The sequence below is a fragment of the Periophthalmus magnuspinnatus genome, chromosome 14 (genome assembly GCF_009829125.3).
Source record: "Periophthalmus magnuspinnatus isolate fPerMag1 chromosome 14, fPerMag1.2.pri, whole genome shotgun sequence".
NCBI classification, from domain to species: domain Eukaryota; kingdom Metazoa; phylum Chordata; class Actinopteri; order Gobiiformes; family Gobiidae; genus Periophthalmus; species Periophthalmus magnuspinnatus.
In genome coordinates this window covers 11,179,293-11,194,935 of record NC_047139.1, presented here as the reverse complement: position 1 = coordinate 11,194,935, position 15,643 = coordinate 11,179,293, and the positions used below count along the sequence as shown (strand labels likewise).

At 37.2% G+C, this 15,643-nt stretch overlaps 1 protein-coding gene across 1 annotated transcript; it reads right to left on the bottom strand.

The window, feature by feature from the left end:
- Nucleotides 1–1,310: 1,310 nt before the first annotated feature.
- On the bottom strand, nucleotides 1,311–14,303 carry uimc1 (ubiquitin interaction motif containing 1). Its single transcript, XM_055226796.1, has 20 exons — nucleotides 14,241–14,303; nucleotides 13,892–13,946; nucleotides 13,126–13,251; nucleotides 12,406–12,478; nucleotides 12,123–12,247; nucleotides 11,676–11,942; nucleotides 10,523–11,218; nucleotides 10,269–10,378; nucleotides 9,698–9,839; nucleotides 9,357–9,461; nucleotides 8,858–8,907; nucleotides 8,379–8,611; nucleotides 7,537–7,589; nucleotides 7,352–7,466; nucleotides 6,739–6,969; nucleotides 6,012–6,075; nucleotides 5,387–5,498; nucleotides 4,781–4,829; nucleotides 4,372–4,405; nucleotides 1,311–3,815 (listed from the first exon to the last, which is right to left on the bottom strand). Exons 3-20 carry the CDS (start codon nucleotides 13,225–13,227, stop codon nucleotides 3,617–3,619), a joined length of 2,760 nt encoding a protein of 919 aa, XP_055082771.1. The 5' UTR covers nucleotides 13,228–13,251; nucleotides 13,892–13,946; nucleotides 14,241–14,303; the 3' UTR covers nucleotides 1,311–3,616.
- Nucleotides 14,304–15,643: the final 1,340 nt, after the last annotated feature.

Here is a 15,643-nt window from a genome sequence, read left to right as displayed (position 1 = left end):
ATGATATCTCTAGGTAGTACTGACCCAGAGCGTTCACAAAGTTCTGGTTTAGAACTACATTAGTCAGTTTGGTCCTGTTTCAGTCTTGGTTCAGAAGAGTACAGTTCCAGGTTTCATAGATACAATTTAGACCTGATTAATTCTCCTTATGGTGGTTCTAGAAAAACAAACAGTTGCAAATTAACTCATTTCACTTAAGGCTATTTTGTACTTTGTGCATGTTTGGCCTTTAGTCCCTGGGCCTAAGAATAGCCTAAAGACCTGACCTGTGTGATGAAGATCAGAGCAGCTGAAAAGGCCCAACTTGTACAACTTTCATGAGACATCCATTCACAAACAGCTGCTATTGGGTTAACCTTGTTAAAGGCTTTTCCCAATTGGTAATTTCATATTTACATTACCAGTCAAAAGTTTACACACACCTTCTCATTCAATGTTTTGTCTTTGTTTTCACTACTTTCTGCATTGTCTCTATACGCTGAAGACATCAAAACTGTGACGCAAGATGTGTGGAATTATGTAGGAAAGAAAAAAAGGTAAATTACTCTAAATATGTTTATTACATTCTATATGTGTTCATTGATATTTTTGATGTCTTCAGTGAGAATCTATTATGAAAACAAAACATTAAATGAAAAAGTGTGTCCAAATATTTAACTTGTAGTGTGTAAAATGTTTGCAATTATTTTGAAATTTCAATGTAAAAATATGACTGCATCAAATTTGGCTGCATGACAGTCAGTTATAAACACATCAGCTTTTTATAATTGACAACAGTGAAAGTAACATGTTGTATATTTGTTTATTAATTTTCTATCCTTTTAGAGATCTGCTGATATGGATACTAGTGTCAGACCAACAATGTACTGGATCTGGTTTTGGCTCAGGAAAACAGATGAAAGTTAGGCCTACCAATAATCTATTAGAAGACCATTATAGCCATAGCCATTATAGTCAGTCTCATCATGTTTGCAGAGTTACTGATAAAAGAACAACAGCATATCTGGATCTGATGACATGTTCTCTTTGTAAGCCCTGTTAAGCACTAAAGCCCAGAAGTGACTATCAATACTGGAACAAAAAAAACTGGATCAGAGTCTTTGCTTTGTTTTTACATTCCTTTTTTATCACACATTTATCACACGTCTATACAATGTAGAAGTGAAACTGGTTCTACATTTCAACACACGAGGTCAAAAGTTAAACCCCAAACTACAGGTGTATGTGGCTGGATTAACTGGATTTAAGTACGTATATAATTACTATACTAGTCATTTCAAATAAATAAAATAAAGAAATTCAAGGCCCTTCTGTTTTATAATTGTGCAAATGACTTTATTCAGTACAGTTACAGCAGGGAAAAAGATGAAAATGGTGATTCAATCTCTAAAATAGTTCATATTTTCATAGCAATAATATGTGAACAGGGCTGTATGCAGTTACCCTCCGATTACCATGCTATTTTTGTTCACTAATGTAAATCCATTTTTAAACCACATTAGAGCAGCGTCACTGTGTTATCAAAAAAAAAAAAAAGTTTACTTTGTAATCCCAAAACATAACTTATGAATGTTATGTGTATTCTTTTGCTAAACTTTTGACACAACATAAATAGCACCTTCAATTATTCATTATTCCGTTTACAATCCTAATACAGTAAGGATTTGTTGACTGCAAAAAATACTGCTATGCCCTTTTAGATTTTAGTAACAAACTCCCAACTCATTTTTATGTACAAAATGTTTTTTTATGATTTTGTGTGGCTCGTTCATTGAAACCCTTGTTCCTTTACCCACAGTTATGATGGCTTCTTCTGTGAAACTTTGTTTCGGTTCAGTTGCAGCACAATTACAAAACCACAGACATTGCTACAAAGAAGTCACAGGAAGTTTCAGTTAGTAAAGTTTTTTCTCTTTTAAAGTCTGTTCAGTGCATCTGACTGGGAGCCTTTAGTCACTGCACTGTAATACAAAGTGCTGATAAGGCGGCTCTATCAGAAATCATACGATGATAAATGTCCATTTAATAAGGCAAGGTGTAAATACAAATTGTGGTATTGTGGGAAACACTTTGTGAATATGACTTATTTTCTTCCTAAATATGTTGAATTTGTGACAACAGATTTCTTCTATTTCAAGTTCCTCCTTTAATAGGTAATGGGTGGAAAACTAATTGTCCACTTGCACAGTAGAACCCCACTGGGATCCAGAACAAATGTACAGGCCACGGCATAGTATTTAGAAACAGTTGAAATCACTGTGATTTGACTATGATATATGTCTATGCGAACGTCCACACTTGTAATGCAATGGGCCATTGGGTAATGCGGCTTATTCACCTGAAATAAGCAAATTAAATTACAACATGGGCCTTTTACATTCAGAACAAGAACATTTTCAGGAAAAATAAATCAAAGTGACTGGTCTATATTTATGGTATGGTATGGTATGGTATGGTATGGTATGGTATGGTATGGTATGGTATGGTATGGTATGTATGTATGTATGTATGTATGTATGTATGTATATATATACACACATACACACATACATATATACATACACACATACATATATACATACACACATACATATATACATACACACATACATATATACATACATACATACAGTGACAGGACCAAAAAAGTAGACAACTGTTTGTTTCTTTCTCCTGTGCAGTGCCCTCTATAGGATGGGTGTGGTAACTCATCTATTCTGCAGTGTGGGTCCAGCTGATTTACTAAGTATGTGGCTTAAGGCAAACTTGTAAACATGGCTTCAGAACAATTTACCCTAATTACACCTTAATTAGTCTTAATAAAGCATGAACAAAGACTTTATTCAAAATGATCAAATAGTTAGTTGAGAATTATTTACCTTCTTATACTTAGCAATGAATACCCCATGGAAGCGCAGTACCACTTTCTAACACATAACATATTAGATCACTACATTACCTTCTATTGTTTTGAAAGTGCTATATTTGCTGAAAACAATGAATGTTTAATTAGTTTCACTTTAATTTTTGAGTTACATAGCTCCCCCTTCAGAGCAATATCGCAATACAATTAGCGTGCATCACGCTAATGAAACTACTGCACATTGTATCAGCTTTGTGAAGTGTTGCGAAGTATTGTTTTATATCATGCTTTTGCATATTTAGGGGAAATTGGTGTATGGGAGCATGGGTGATTACGCTGCTAACCATAAGGAGGGTTCCAATAGGGCTCAGGAGAAATTGCTACTCAAACATGCATGGATGACATCTAAAACCTCTTCAGGCATGTTTTTAATGAGGGGAAAACTTAATATCACAGTAGAAAGTTCCAAAAAGCAAAAGATTTTAATTTAGGGGTTAGGTGTTTATATAAAGAAGTTACTAAGCCTGAATCATTCTTAATATACTATGTTCATTATGAATTAAGTCTTTCTTTATGCTTTTTAAAAGACTATTTAAAGTGTTGCAATTATAAAGCGTTACTGAACTGAGCTTTGGACTTACACCTTGAGGTAGCAGGATAAACCATTTCAAAGAATTGTGGAGGAAAAAGTAATACAGTCCATAAACTGTTATAGTTGTCTTTGAGATCGTAGTTCATGTGTAACAATTCTCCTCACCTCCGTTTAGTCCCCTTTTTAGTCCCCGGTTTAGTCCCCGGTTTAGTCCCCAGTCCAGGCCTGGGTGTCTTACCGCTGTGCTGTGTTCTGAACTCTATGAGGCAGTCCTGGGCTTCAGAGATGGAGGTAAATGAACGAATGGGAGAGTTACTGACTTGAATCAAAGGCACATCGTCTATCAGGTCGATCACTTCTCTAAAAAACAAAAACAAAACAATGACACGATTTTAAAAAGGCGTTTCTAAAATTTCTGTTCTATTACATAAACAGACTATTATTTGACATTTTGTTCATTGTAAAGATTAATTTCTGGACCAAAACTGAATCTTGCTTGTCCCCTGAACCCTACATCCGTGTTAACACCAAAACAACTCAGGGCTGCACTGCTGGACCACGCGATCATGTTTTTATTTATGAGAAGCCGAGTGCCTAAAGCTCTGTACTAACTTTTTTTTGTCATTACTAATATCTATACTTTTTTAAGAACCCTATTACTCATATATGCATGAATCACTCAAATCCCAACTCTGAGTCAGGGACGTACTTACTAGTAGTAGTTCTGATATAGATCAAGACATTGTAAAACTATTCAGGAAAGATTTGTTTTTTTGTCCCATTTAAGTAATTTTTTTCAGAATCAAAATTTGTTCAAATGAGTATCTGGTTTTAGTATCAGCTGGGTGTAAGTTTTCGTTATTACAACTGTATCTGAAATATTTTAATACTTTATTTGGATATAGAAATGGCTTACTGTGGTTGCACATTGGATCCAGAAGGTCCAGGCTCTGTCAACACAAGAACAATGCAGAGTCAAATATGTACACAACAAATAAAATACAACTTTAAGAGTCCATTTGGTCAACATTAGGTGTGTTTTTGGAAGAACAGGCAGAAATCAGAATGAATACACTCCTACTACTACTACTTTATATTTTAATGTTGAATGCAACCTATTCAACATTACTGATCATGTTCTGGAATTTGAAATCATAATTCCAGATACAGGGCAAAGAAATATCCAAATGTATGATCTCAAAATCCATTATAATTGATTAGTTGAGAGATTGGCTTCACAAACTTACCATCAATCTTGCGGTTTTAACTTCTTTCAGTTACCAACAATCATGTCTTTATGTCTGAATAAAAAACTAAATAGATACCTGAATCCTTGTGTTCTGATTGGTCCAAAGCTGACAGCAGTCCTCCAGTCTGTAACACAGGCCGAAAAAAGTAACTCCAGGATTCATACATTTCAAATAGAAAACAAAAGCAATTTTCAAGTACCATTTAATTATACTTGTTATAAGTATTTTCCAGTGTTTACAAAAAAAAAAAAAAAAAAAGGAAATTAATAAACTGCACAACTCATAGCTTCTGATTGTATTTATAAACTTTACTACAGTCCTGGTCTTGTCATTTGTCATGATTTAATGTCTTGTTTAGCATGATATAGTTTGGACCTGTGTTAGTCCTGGATTAGTTCAGATCTAGTATCTGATTTAGTCCTGGTCTCTAGTTTAGTCACGATTTAGTCCCTGTTTTAGTCTGGTTTACATCTTTAATAGTTATTACCAATGTCAGCAGTTACAGCTTTAATCATTTGTATTTAATATTTTATCCAAAATTCTGTCTTTCCAACCTCACCAACAACACAAAATGGATGTACAATGTCAATGATTTGCAGCCTGTGACCAGACCTGCATGTCCTTTAAACAGATGTGTTTAGATGTGTGACACTACATTGAGGGACATTGTGTTGTTCTTACGGCTGCTGCTCGGGGTCCGTTGCGCTGGAGGCACCTCTCTGTGTGCTTGCTGTACTCTCTGATGGGGATCACTCTGAGGCAAACATAGCACTTCTCCTGAGCCACCCCAGGCCTGCATCAGGAAACACAAGACAGCAATTAATTAAGCAATTACCATTAAAGCTTACTCTTTCAAAAGTAAAGTCTAGTATAATAACAGTGGTAAATATGACTAATCCAGGACAGAAGTTGCTGCAATGTCAATACTTAGCTTGCATTTACACTTGCACAGGCAACATTAAAATGCGGACTAGAGTCAACATGACTTCACTGACTGACTCCAACCAGGACCAAATCATGATGTGTGAATGCATTCTTACACACTGTTAACAAAAAGATTTAACAAACCCAGTCTACACCGAAATAAAATCATATCCATACCATCACTAAATCCGGTATTAAATAAGACAGGACAACACGAGGTTTAAACAAAACTTAAACCAGGATTATAGACATAAAACAAGAATGATCCCTGTGTATGACTCAAATCTCAAGTTGTTGTATAGTATCAGTAGTAGTAAAGCAGTGTAGTGGTAGGAATAATAGTCTTAGTATAAAGTAAAAATAGTAGTAGAGAGTGACATACTCTGTTTGATTGGTGTCCTCTGCTTCTCCTCGTCTTCTCCTTTTCCTCCTTGGTTTTGGTGATGCTAAAAAGTTTAGAGTAACAGTTAATTACAAGGACCTGTTAAGCTTTAGTCAGGGTAATCTTCAGAAGTGCAATTCACACCTTTACCAGTAGATGTCAGCAAATACTAAACACTCAACCTAACATGACAAGCAGCAGTAGTATGTAAATGTTCATACCCTTGCCATTACCCAGAGTTGAACAAGTAATTGTAGTGGAAGTAATACAACAAACTATCCTTCCTTTCTCCAGTGGACTCTTGTGGAGAGCATGTGGTATTAATACAGAAATGAGTTCTGGTACACCGTAGTAGCAATGCAGCAACATAAGTAGCAGAAGCAGTCTTAGTAGTAGCAGAAAGTAGGTTAGAATCATAGCAACAGAAGTAGTCGTGTTACCATCACCTATACTAGCAGCAGAAGCAAAAGTAGTAGTACTAAACCAGGCTAAACAGGGCTAACATCTGTCATTTGTCACATATCTTTTAAACTTTTGAAATATATATTCTCAACAAGGTAAGAATAGTGGACGTATACCTTGTGTAAAAAGTAAAATATTTGAAAGTGAGAGCCACATCAACCAATTACATGAATTAAAAGCTCTTAAAGCTTTTCTAGTTTATTCTTCCACATCTTCCTTTTCTATTTTGTGAGGTAATAGACACACTAGTAGAGTAAAGTCTCACCTCGGTCCCCCCCTGCAAGCTCTCCATCGCAGAAGGCAGCATGCATCTCGATCTGGTCCGAGGGGAAGGTTTGCTGGCAGATGGGGCACTGGACTGGACCTTCTGGACCAGGGTCCAGGTCTAAGTCCAGGTCTGGGGACTTAGATTTCTGTTGTCCTGGGTCGTCTCTGGACTGCGACACACAGGAGTGACTTTCCAAATCCACATCTGCAGGTTTGAAGTGGAACGGCTCTGGTGACACAACAGTTAGTAATGTTTGTCAGGAATTATCATGAATTATTACGTCACATAAAATATGCACACACATGTCAGTCATATAAATGAGGAAAAATTGCGTGAAAAGTTGTATGGATACAGTTTTGAATGTATCTATCCACTAGTATATATTATGAGTTACCATGCTCTACCCTTAAGCCACATGACAACACAAATAATGATCTTCTCCTGTTGTAACTCATGGGTAAAAAACTCATGAACATGGCTAGTATCATTTCTAGCTTTAAAAAATGCAATAATCCTGGACAATGTATCTCTAAATGTAACTCCATTTCTCTGGATTTCTATTATTTACAACATTTTCACTAAATAAATAAATTGACTGTGCAGATTTTACCGTCCTGTGAATCTGGATGCATCTCCATTGGTTCCTCGTGCTCTGCTTGTTCTGGTTCAGCCACATTTGGAGAATCTACATGGACTGTATCAATCTCAGGGCTTATGGCTATAGGCTAAAACAATAAAGTTATATTATAAATTTAAAAGTAAAACCACATTGTACTGTGTAAGACTGACAGTCACCTGAGAAGGTAAAGTCAGTTCCTGAGTGAGGTCATTGTCACTGAGCTGAGTTTCTGAGGAAATAAATATTACATAGAATTATTTTAGTCAAGACATTATTTATTTACAGCAATAGAATAATGCACTCTAAAATGTTAATGCAATGTAATGCAGGTCACAATATCTATATTGAACATTGGTCATTTGGATGGGAGCAGGCAAAATTTCCATTGTTAAGATCATAACAATTGATCATTGATAGAGAAATTCTGTGGAGTGCAAGCCCAACACTTTCAGCTAGGTTCTTGTTATCTTGGCCTACATCATAATTCCCCCTACAATGGAAGTATAACTAGACTGGACTGAACTGGACTAGACTAGATTCGACAACACTATCACAATGTCTTGAGGGATTATGTCTCCGGGTCCCAGGTCCTGTACTGATGGTAATGTAGGAGTGGATGATATGCCAAAAAATCAATATCACGATTTATGAGCAGCGTGTATCGTGATAAAATAGAGCTTGTAGTCTTTCCACAAGTTCTGTTTTGTCATGATTCATGTTACCATCTTTATAACGTCTATAACGATGTAACAAGAATCATCTTCTGAAAGTTCAAGGTTCACTGTGGTTGGTTAAATCCACCTGTCGCTCACTCCTAGCATGTACCAATAGTACATGCTAGGACCTTGTCATGCAGAAACAACTATCAAGTTGAACATTTGTGGATTTTCTTCTTGGCTCTGTGACTGTCTCATGTCTATTCTCAATACACACAAATATTGACTTCTGCTCCACCCAAGAGAGTGACATCCAACTAATACAAAGAGAGGACACTTTAGAAGCAAAGATCATGTATTACCTGGACAAACCTCACAGTCTGACTCCACCTGTGTCTCATCTTCTTCCAGATCTTTCAAAGGCATCTGCTCCTCATTTGGTTCTTCCTCTTCTGTTTCCTTCACTGTCTCCTCACCAGCCCTCTTGTGTCCCTTCTCCTCTCCCTCCCTCTGACTCTGCGTTTCCTCATCCACCTCCTCCAGCTCTTCATCAGATTCAGGCTCCTTTAGTTTGCCTTTCCGTCTCCGAGAGCGCCTGCAGTCACAAACAGTTATACACCTTTTAATGGCAAACAACCATTCACCTTCACTTGTTAAAAAGTAACCCCTCATTAACAAATATGAGAAATTGTGTTCTGTAATTGTGTAAAACATAACTAACTGGGATTCACAAAGTGCAGTATTATATGCTGAATTGACTGAAGAAACCAGCAGCAAAATAATACACTGGTGCCATCTATGGTTTGAAATTCGCCATTGTCATTTGTACTATAAGCCTTACCTCGTGAGTAGATGAATTTCAGGTGAATTTGGTTCTGGTGAGGAAGATTTCTGGAACAAATATGTGGCATATTCTTAATGAATGTAAACATACCTTTTAAAAAGTAAGTTAAGATTAATTTCAAGGATTTTTTTATTTTTTACATAAACTTTTAACTTACTTTTAGCATACATTTATCATTAAATATGTTGAAGAGAACAGAAGAGAAGAGTGATTTCTGAATACATACATAAAGCTACATATTACAGTCCATCAGGCAAATTTACCTCAACAAAAACGAGATACTAATTGGTGTCAGTCACATGACACTTAGGCTAAGTGTAAAGCTACAAAACCTTGGGAAAAGATAAGACGACAAACTTTCTAAGAAATTGGTCTTTAATGAATGTGTTCCTTCAGGGTCTCACTTCAGATCTAGTTCCAGATCTAGTCCCAGGTTTAGTCCCATGTTTAGTCCCAGGTCTAGCGGCTAGACTCTAGCTTTAGGATTGGGTTGTACCTCAGGCTGTGGCAGTACAGGCTCTCCCCACTCCAGTTTGTTGAGCAGACCCCTCTGAGCCTGCTTCAGACTCTTCTCATACACCTCCATCTGGGCAACGATCACCTATCACACAATTGCATCTTAAGTATGTACATTGGGAGGGACTTTGTGCAGTAAGATTCTATAATTCTATGTCTATGGACAAAAAACTTTATTTCACCACACCCCATGTGTATGAAACCTCAAGATCTAATTCCAGCTTAATATAGACATTATAGGCTCTAATTTGAGGGATATTTTGCATCATGATAGTTACATAACTATACAGTTATATCTAATGAGAGAATATGTGACAGTGCCTTGGTGTAGTGGTTTGGGTCTAGGCCTCGTGGACAGAAGGGTACTCCCCAGTAATAATGAACCGTGTCCTGGGCTGTGGAGTCTCCAGAGGAACTGGGGGCTTCCCTCAGAGCAGAAAACTGAGACTGCAGACCAGAGGCTCTGGAAAAGAACAAAGATTGACAAGGATGGAAAAAGAAATAGAGCTCACAGTACAAGATTATATTTGTATCACAACATTGAAGATATTCTTGTAATATTTTCCAGTTAGGACTAAGCTATTTTTATGCTGTACTGAAATGCAAAATTATGTAAAAGTGCATTCAAACGTCACATAAACTACATCAGAACTGAAACTCAAATGGGACTTAACCCAGAACTAAACCTCAACTACACAAGAGCTAAACTAGAACTAGAATAGGACCAATCCAGGTATACGTCAGGACTAAACTGGGCTCAAACCAGGACAAGTGTGAAAGGGCAACTGTAGAAAATGCTCAGATGTTTACAATTTGATCTTACTAAAGTTGACAATATTGCCCATGATACATTTCAAGTAACCGGAGAACAAGTCTCTGAGTTTCCATTTACCTGCAGTCATTTTGTGTTGGAGCAGATTCCTCACTCTTTCTCTCAGTTTGATGGTTGTTTCGAGGGACACATCTGTCTTCTCGAAACACTGGACTTGGGCAGATCACAGGCTGTGCACAGAACAGCTTGTTAACTGGGCATTTATGAATCAGGATTCAATTTCATCAAATAGATAAATCAGGAATCTAACCCACAATAACCTAAATGAGAGGCAGGAAACAGAGTAATCACTCTGTCACAGTATGTGCTCTTACCGTGGTGTTGTCCTCGTCCTCATCAGACCAGTGCAGTGTCATGTCACAGGTTGGCTCCCTCTCAGAAAGAACCAATGTGTTGTGTTTCTCCTCTGCATCTTCAGCTTCATCTTCACAAGTATTTTCTGTCAATTTTTTTGCCTTAAACGCTGGACTTATACACCCGCTTTCCTGAACTCTGTCCAGTTCCTGCTGTGTCTTCAAAAACACTGGACTTTTGATCAAACTGACATCTTTTTCCAGACAAAATGACATAGAACTTTCCTGAGAAGACAATACAAGCACTGTAGCTTTACCCGTTTCTGATTGCAAGGCACTTTTCAAGTCTGTTTGCCCAAGAACTGGACTTTTACACAGTGGAGAGCTTGGTGCAGGTTGCGTATCATCGCTCAAATCTAAAATCTCAGTTTGTGAATGTCTATTGCTAGATTTGAGTGTGGGTTTTGTGGGGCACAGGGTTGGACTTTTGGGGAAGGTGGGGCTGTGTATGAGTTGATGACAGTTTGAGTTCTGAGTGGGCAAGCTGCTGTCCTGAGAGCAGAGGACAAAGCCTGATGTGACACAGGAGTCAAGCAGTTTCTCGTCCAGTCTGGGGACATGGACTGAGGCCTGGACTTGAACCTGAGCCAAAGAGGATGAGGGGAAGACCGGGGATTTGGGGAGGTCACAATCCTCGATCTGAGTGGAGTCACAGCTCTGGGAGGAGAGACACACACAAATCAGCATCAGCTCAGGAACCTCTATCATAAAAGAATGTAATGCAATGTCACTATAGAGTTGTTAAGCGATGATGTCACATTCGGGTCCAACCAATAGAATTACCAGTGTGTACATTGCACTACCTCTTACCTCAACCTCCCTCTTACATTTTTTGTTATAAGCATAGACCCATGCTCATATACATATAATTAAAAAAATATTTTCTGCCACAACATTGTTTTAGGAAAAGACCAGCAGAAACTCAGCTTCACCGTTGGTTATTTACTATCCTGTCCACTTGTATCCATTCTCTAACGGACCCTAGGTAAATAGGCAGACTTAGTGATAGTTGGACTCAAAAAAGCTCTGATGATGCCACACTTAACAATGCTATAGTAACATTTTATAAATTTTTAGAGTTCTAATTTTCACCTCATAGACATATTAAACACACCTGAGGAGATCCCAGAGCCACAGTTTCTGGGCTGCTGGGAGAGGGCTGCGTCTGCGATAGTTCAGGCATCTCCATCAGAGGACTGCCCTCCGCTCGTCTGCGCTTCCTGGTCCTGGACATGTGACCTGTTGCCCTTTCCCCTCTGCCCTCTTGAGTGCTGCTGTCAGTGGTCTCTGTCTGTGATTCGCCATTTGAATAAACCAGTTTACGGCGAGTGGTAAAGCAGAGTGGAGCATCATCCATCAAACTCTGAGACTCACTTAACATCTGAGGACAAAACAACATGGTTTTAGCTGCCACAGAAATCTTCATATATCACTTTAAAGAAAAACAAGTATTATTAAGCATTCTAACCCACTGACTCACATTTATAGATAATTTTTCTCCTTTCTTCACCGCTATACTGTATTATTATTATTTGTATATAAAGGCCTTTAGTTTGCTCACACTGTCCTGGATGGCCCTCCTCACAGCATCCTCTTCCTCCTGAATCCTCTGCGCTGTGATGTTTGCCTCCTGTTCACTCAGACGGAGTGCCAGGTTCATCATCTCCTCCTCCGTCATCTCCACACCTCCACACCACAATACACTTTTAAGGCACTTGATATTATGTCAAAATACATTTAAGGAAGTGTTGAATTATTCAAGTCAATGGCAGATAAGAGGATATATAATAAAGTGTCCAACACATACATAATTAAATGTACTTGATATTTGTACACTGACTCACCTTTGGGCTTTAACTTGTGCTGCCTATCCCTTCTTCGCATCTCCCTCGTATCTGCTGGACTTGGCACTTCATCCTTTGAATGTCAAAACGAAGTCCTTCAATTAGCGTGCATTATGCGTGTGTATAATAATTGCTACTGAATTCAAACTCAATTAACTATAATAGTTGCACTTTTATTTGTGGTAAATATTCTATATTCTCAATATAACAAAAAATTATGTAAAGTACATAACAAACATTTCATATGTTTTTGTTTTTTTTAATTTATTATTATTATTACTTGCTTTGGTCAGATAGCATTTGTGGTAAATATGTATCACAGTTTTACATCAATTAAGTGGAAAAAAGCTGAAAATAAAAAGTACAAAAACAGAGGTGTACTATATAAGATTTTAGGAGGGTCTGAAATCTTCTATTCTCTATGGAAATGTTATAAGTTTGCCTGGAATGTTCCATGGCATAAAACTTGCCTCCATGGAGTCAAGGTGATTCCAGCAATAAATGCACATTTAATTGAATAAATTATAGAAACATAATACATTTCATACACACTGTGGAACATTCTAGGCATAGCAATAACATTTTTATGTGACAAACAGGTGACAGATCCTCCACTAGAAAATGTACACATAGTATCTTGAAAAACGGGTAATTACTCTATTCCTCCATCCAGAGTGAGTTTTTTACAGAGAAAGTGGTGGGTTATTGAGAAGTCATTACCATGTCATAGCAAGCATTGTCTTCCTGAGTGCTGCTCGCTTCTTGTTGACTTTCACCCAAAACTCCAGCATTTTCTCTGTTTAGCCGTTTCCTCAAAGGCATCGTGGTGTTGCTTCTGAAGGAAACCTGTAAACAAACAAGAGAGACAATAAATTATAATTAATGGCTCATTCATTCAACTGAAATATACTCACTGATTCCATGCAGGAATAAGAATATCATATCTTAGAAATTCGTGTAATATATGGTTATATTCAAAGCTTGCAATGTGCAGCTCTATGCTCAAAGAGTATGTCTATTTTCCTAAGCCACTTCTCATATTGTAATGATGGTGGATTGAAACTATTCAGTGTGAACGGAGTTCACTCTAGGAAGAACCGCAAATTTTTAAAGTTAGTTTGCATGAGAACAAAGATTGCAAAGGTCAGATGAAGGAGAAGAAGCAGAGGAGAGTCAGATGGAGCAGAGGATGCAGAGGAGAGGGACTTCACTTTGGACACATCAGGGCAGAAGAGAGGGAAACATACACAAACCAGTAGGTTTATTTTTTTTTACAAACACTAGGCTAGCTATAATATGTAGTTAGGCTATTACAAATAAAGATTATTGTACAATTTAACAGTTCCATCCTCCAGCTGAAGCTAATCCAAAATTATACAAAAATATATTTTAAGAAAGTTGTTAATACGGCTTCTGTGTTTGTAAGGTTACTCTGAATGGACCAGGTGCACCAAATAACTTTAATTAACAAGACATTACAGTTTACCCGCAAATGTTCAACTCCCGTTTTCGTCCTTCTCTCATTTGTCGAACAGACAACCCTATAAAACAAAATGCTTTAGATCAAAAATTGCAGTTGTTTTATATAGTTAATGAAGCGTGTGTGAATAAATAGACCCATGGTGTTTCTGCATCTCAATAACCGCTGGTCAATCTGTCCAAACTTGGTTGACATGGAAACAGAAGGCAATTCACTCATTAAACAACATTTTATAAGGGCTTGTGTTTAGTAACTGGTTAAATAAAGTGGTCTATTGTTTCCTTGGTTGTCTCGGGTACTTACGAATGGGCAAACAGCCTTGAAAAGTGTAAATAGTTAGTTAGAAATCACTCACGGAACAGTCCTTCACTTTCGCGGAGCCATGTTTGTTTCCTGTGGTCACGTGACACAACGTAAGCGATAGGACAGGTCTGAAGCAGCTACGCACTGATCAAGCAAAAGAAGCAAAGAGAAATCAATGCTCTACACCAAGGGTGTCAAACTCATTTTGGGCTGAGGGCCACATACGACTTAATTTGATCACAAGGGGGCCGGACCAGAAAACTCACAGCATAAATACTAGCAATAAGTAGAAACATTTGTGCAGCGAAACATGTAAAATATGTTTATTGAAGAGAACTGTTCCTTTATAAAATATTAAGAACAACCCGAAACTGGCTCATTGTTGTGCAGTACAACTCAATACAGTAATTTGGAAAAAAATAAAATAAAATAAAAATTTTGATTTTATTACAGAATGTGCAGATTAATACAGAAATGAAACTCAACATTCTGCACATAAAAAAAAAAAGATCTAAAATCATCAGCATTTTACTTTTTTATTTTACATGATTTAGTCATGCTTTGTTTTTGATCCAGAAACTTGGCATCTTTTAGTCTGCACAAGTGCATCAATATCGGGCATCATATCCTAAGTAGCTGCCAATGTCAAATTGCCATTTAAGTGCTTGTGTGTTAGCTTTGAGCACAGCTTGGTTTTATTAAGGTGCATTATTACAGTTTCGAAGATGATGCTATTTTGCTAGCAATCAGAAAAAAATAAAATAAAAAATAAAATTTTTGCTGAGTGTATTTTTATTACAAATCAGCTGAGGGCCGGATCAAGTCTGTAGGTGGGCCGGATCCGGCCCCTGGGCCGCATAATTGACACCCCTGTTCTAAACACTTCAATTTCATTATCATAATCTTCATTTACAATGGCTCAATTTCCTTTTCTCTCAACAGTGCCATTCATGAACTGGTGAATGATTTTACTAGGTCGACCTAATTAATTTTTTTTTTTTTTTCAGTTGCTTTGCCACATCAAACATCTCAAAAATATTCTGGACCTCCACCTTTCCATGGAGACAAACAGGTGAGAGGAATTATTCCAGCTATAAAATATATCTCAAAATCGCACAAAAAGAACCTTGCACAGATTTAAACATAGAAAAAAATGACACTTTGTAGTGTGTGAGTTTGTCCGGATAACATAGTTTAAACTGTATGACAGTTGATATGGTGATATAGGCTAGATATTTTTCCATGAATATTGTCATATAACCTATAGGCCTACATGAGAAGAAGAAATCACAGCAAAAAGGTTTGAAATCTCAATTGAATTCAATCAGATTTAATGGCGTACAATAATATATGGAATAACAAGCTATAACAATTAAGTGTGTGAAATGTAAACTAGCCTATGTTTAAGCAACAATTAAACACATTAATTCTTCTCAATGAATCTGTATTGAGGGG

Coding starts and splice junctions, on each gene's coding strand:
- uimc1 (XM_055226796.1), bottom strand. CDS start 13,227: ATGCCTTTGAGGAAACGGCTAAACAGAGAAAATGCTGGAGTTTTGGGT. Junction 10,379..10,522: donor AGGACGAGGACAACACCACG/GTAAGAGCACAT, acceptor TTCTGTGCACAG/CCTGTGATCTGCCCAAGTCC. Junction 3,816..4,371: donor GGATCCAATGTGCAACCACA/GTAAGCCATTTC, acceptor TTTGTTTTTTAG/AGAAGTGATCGACCTGATAG.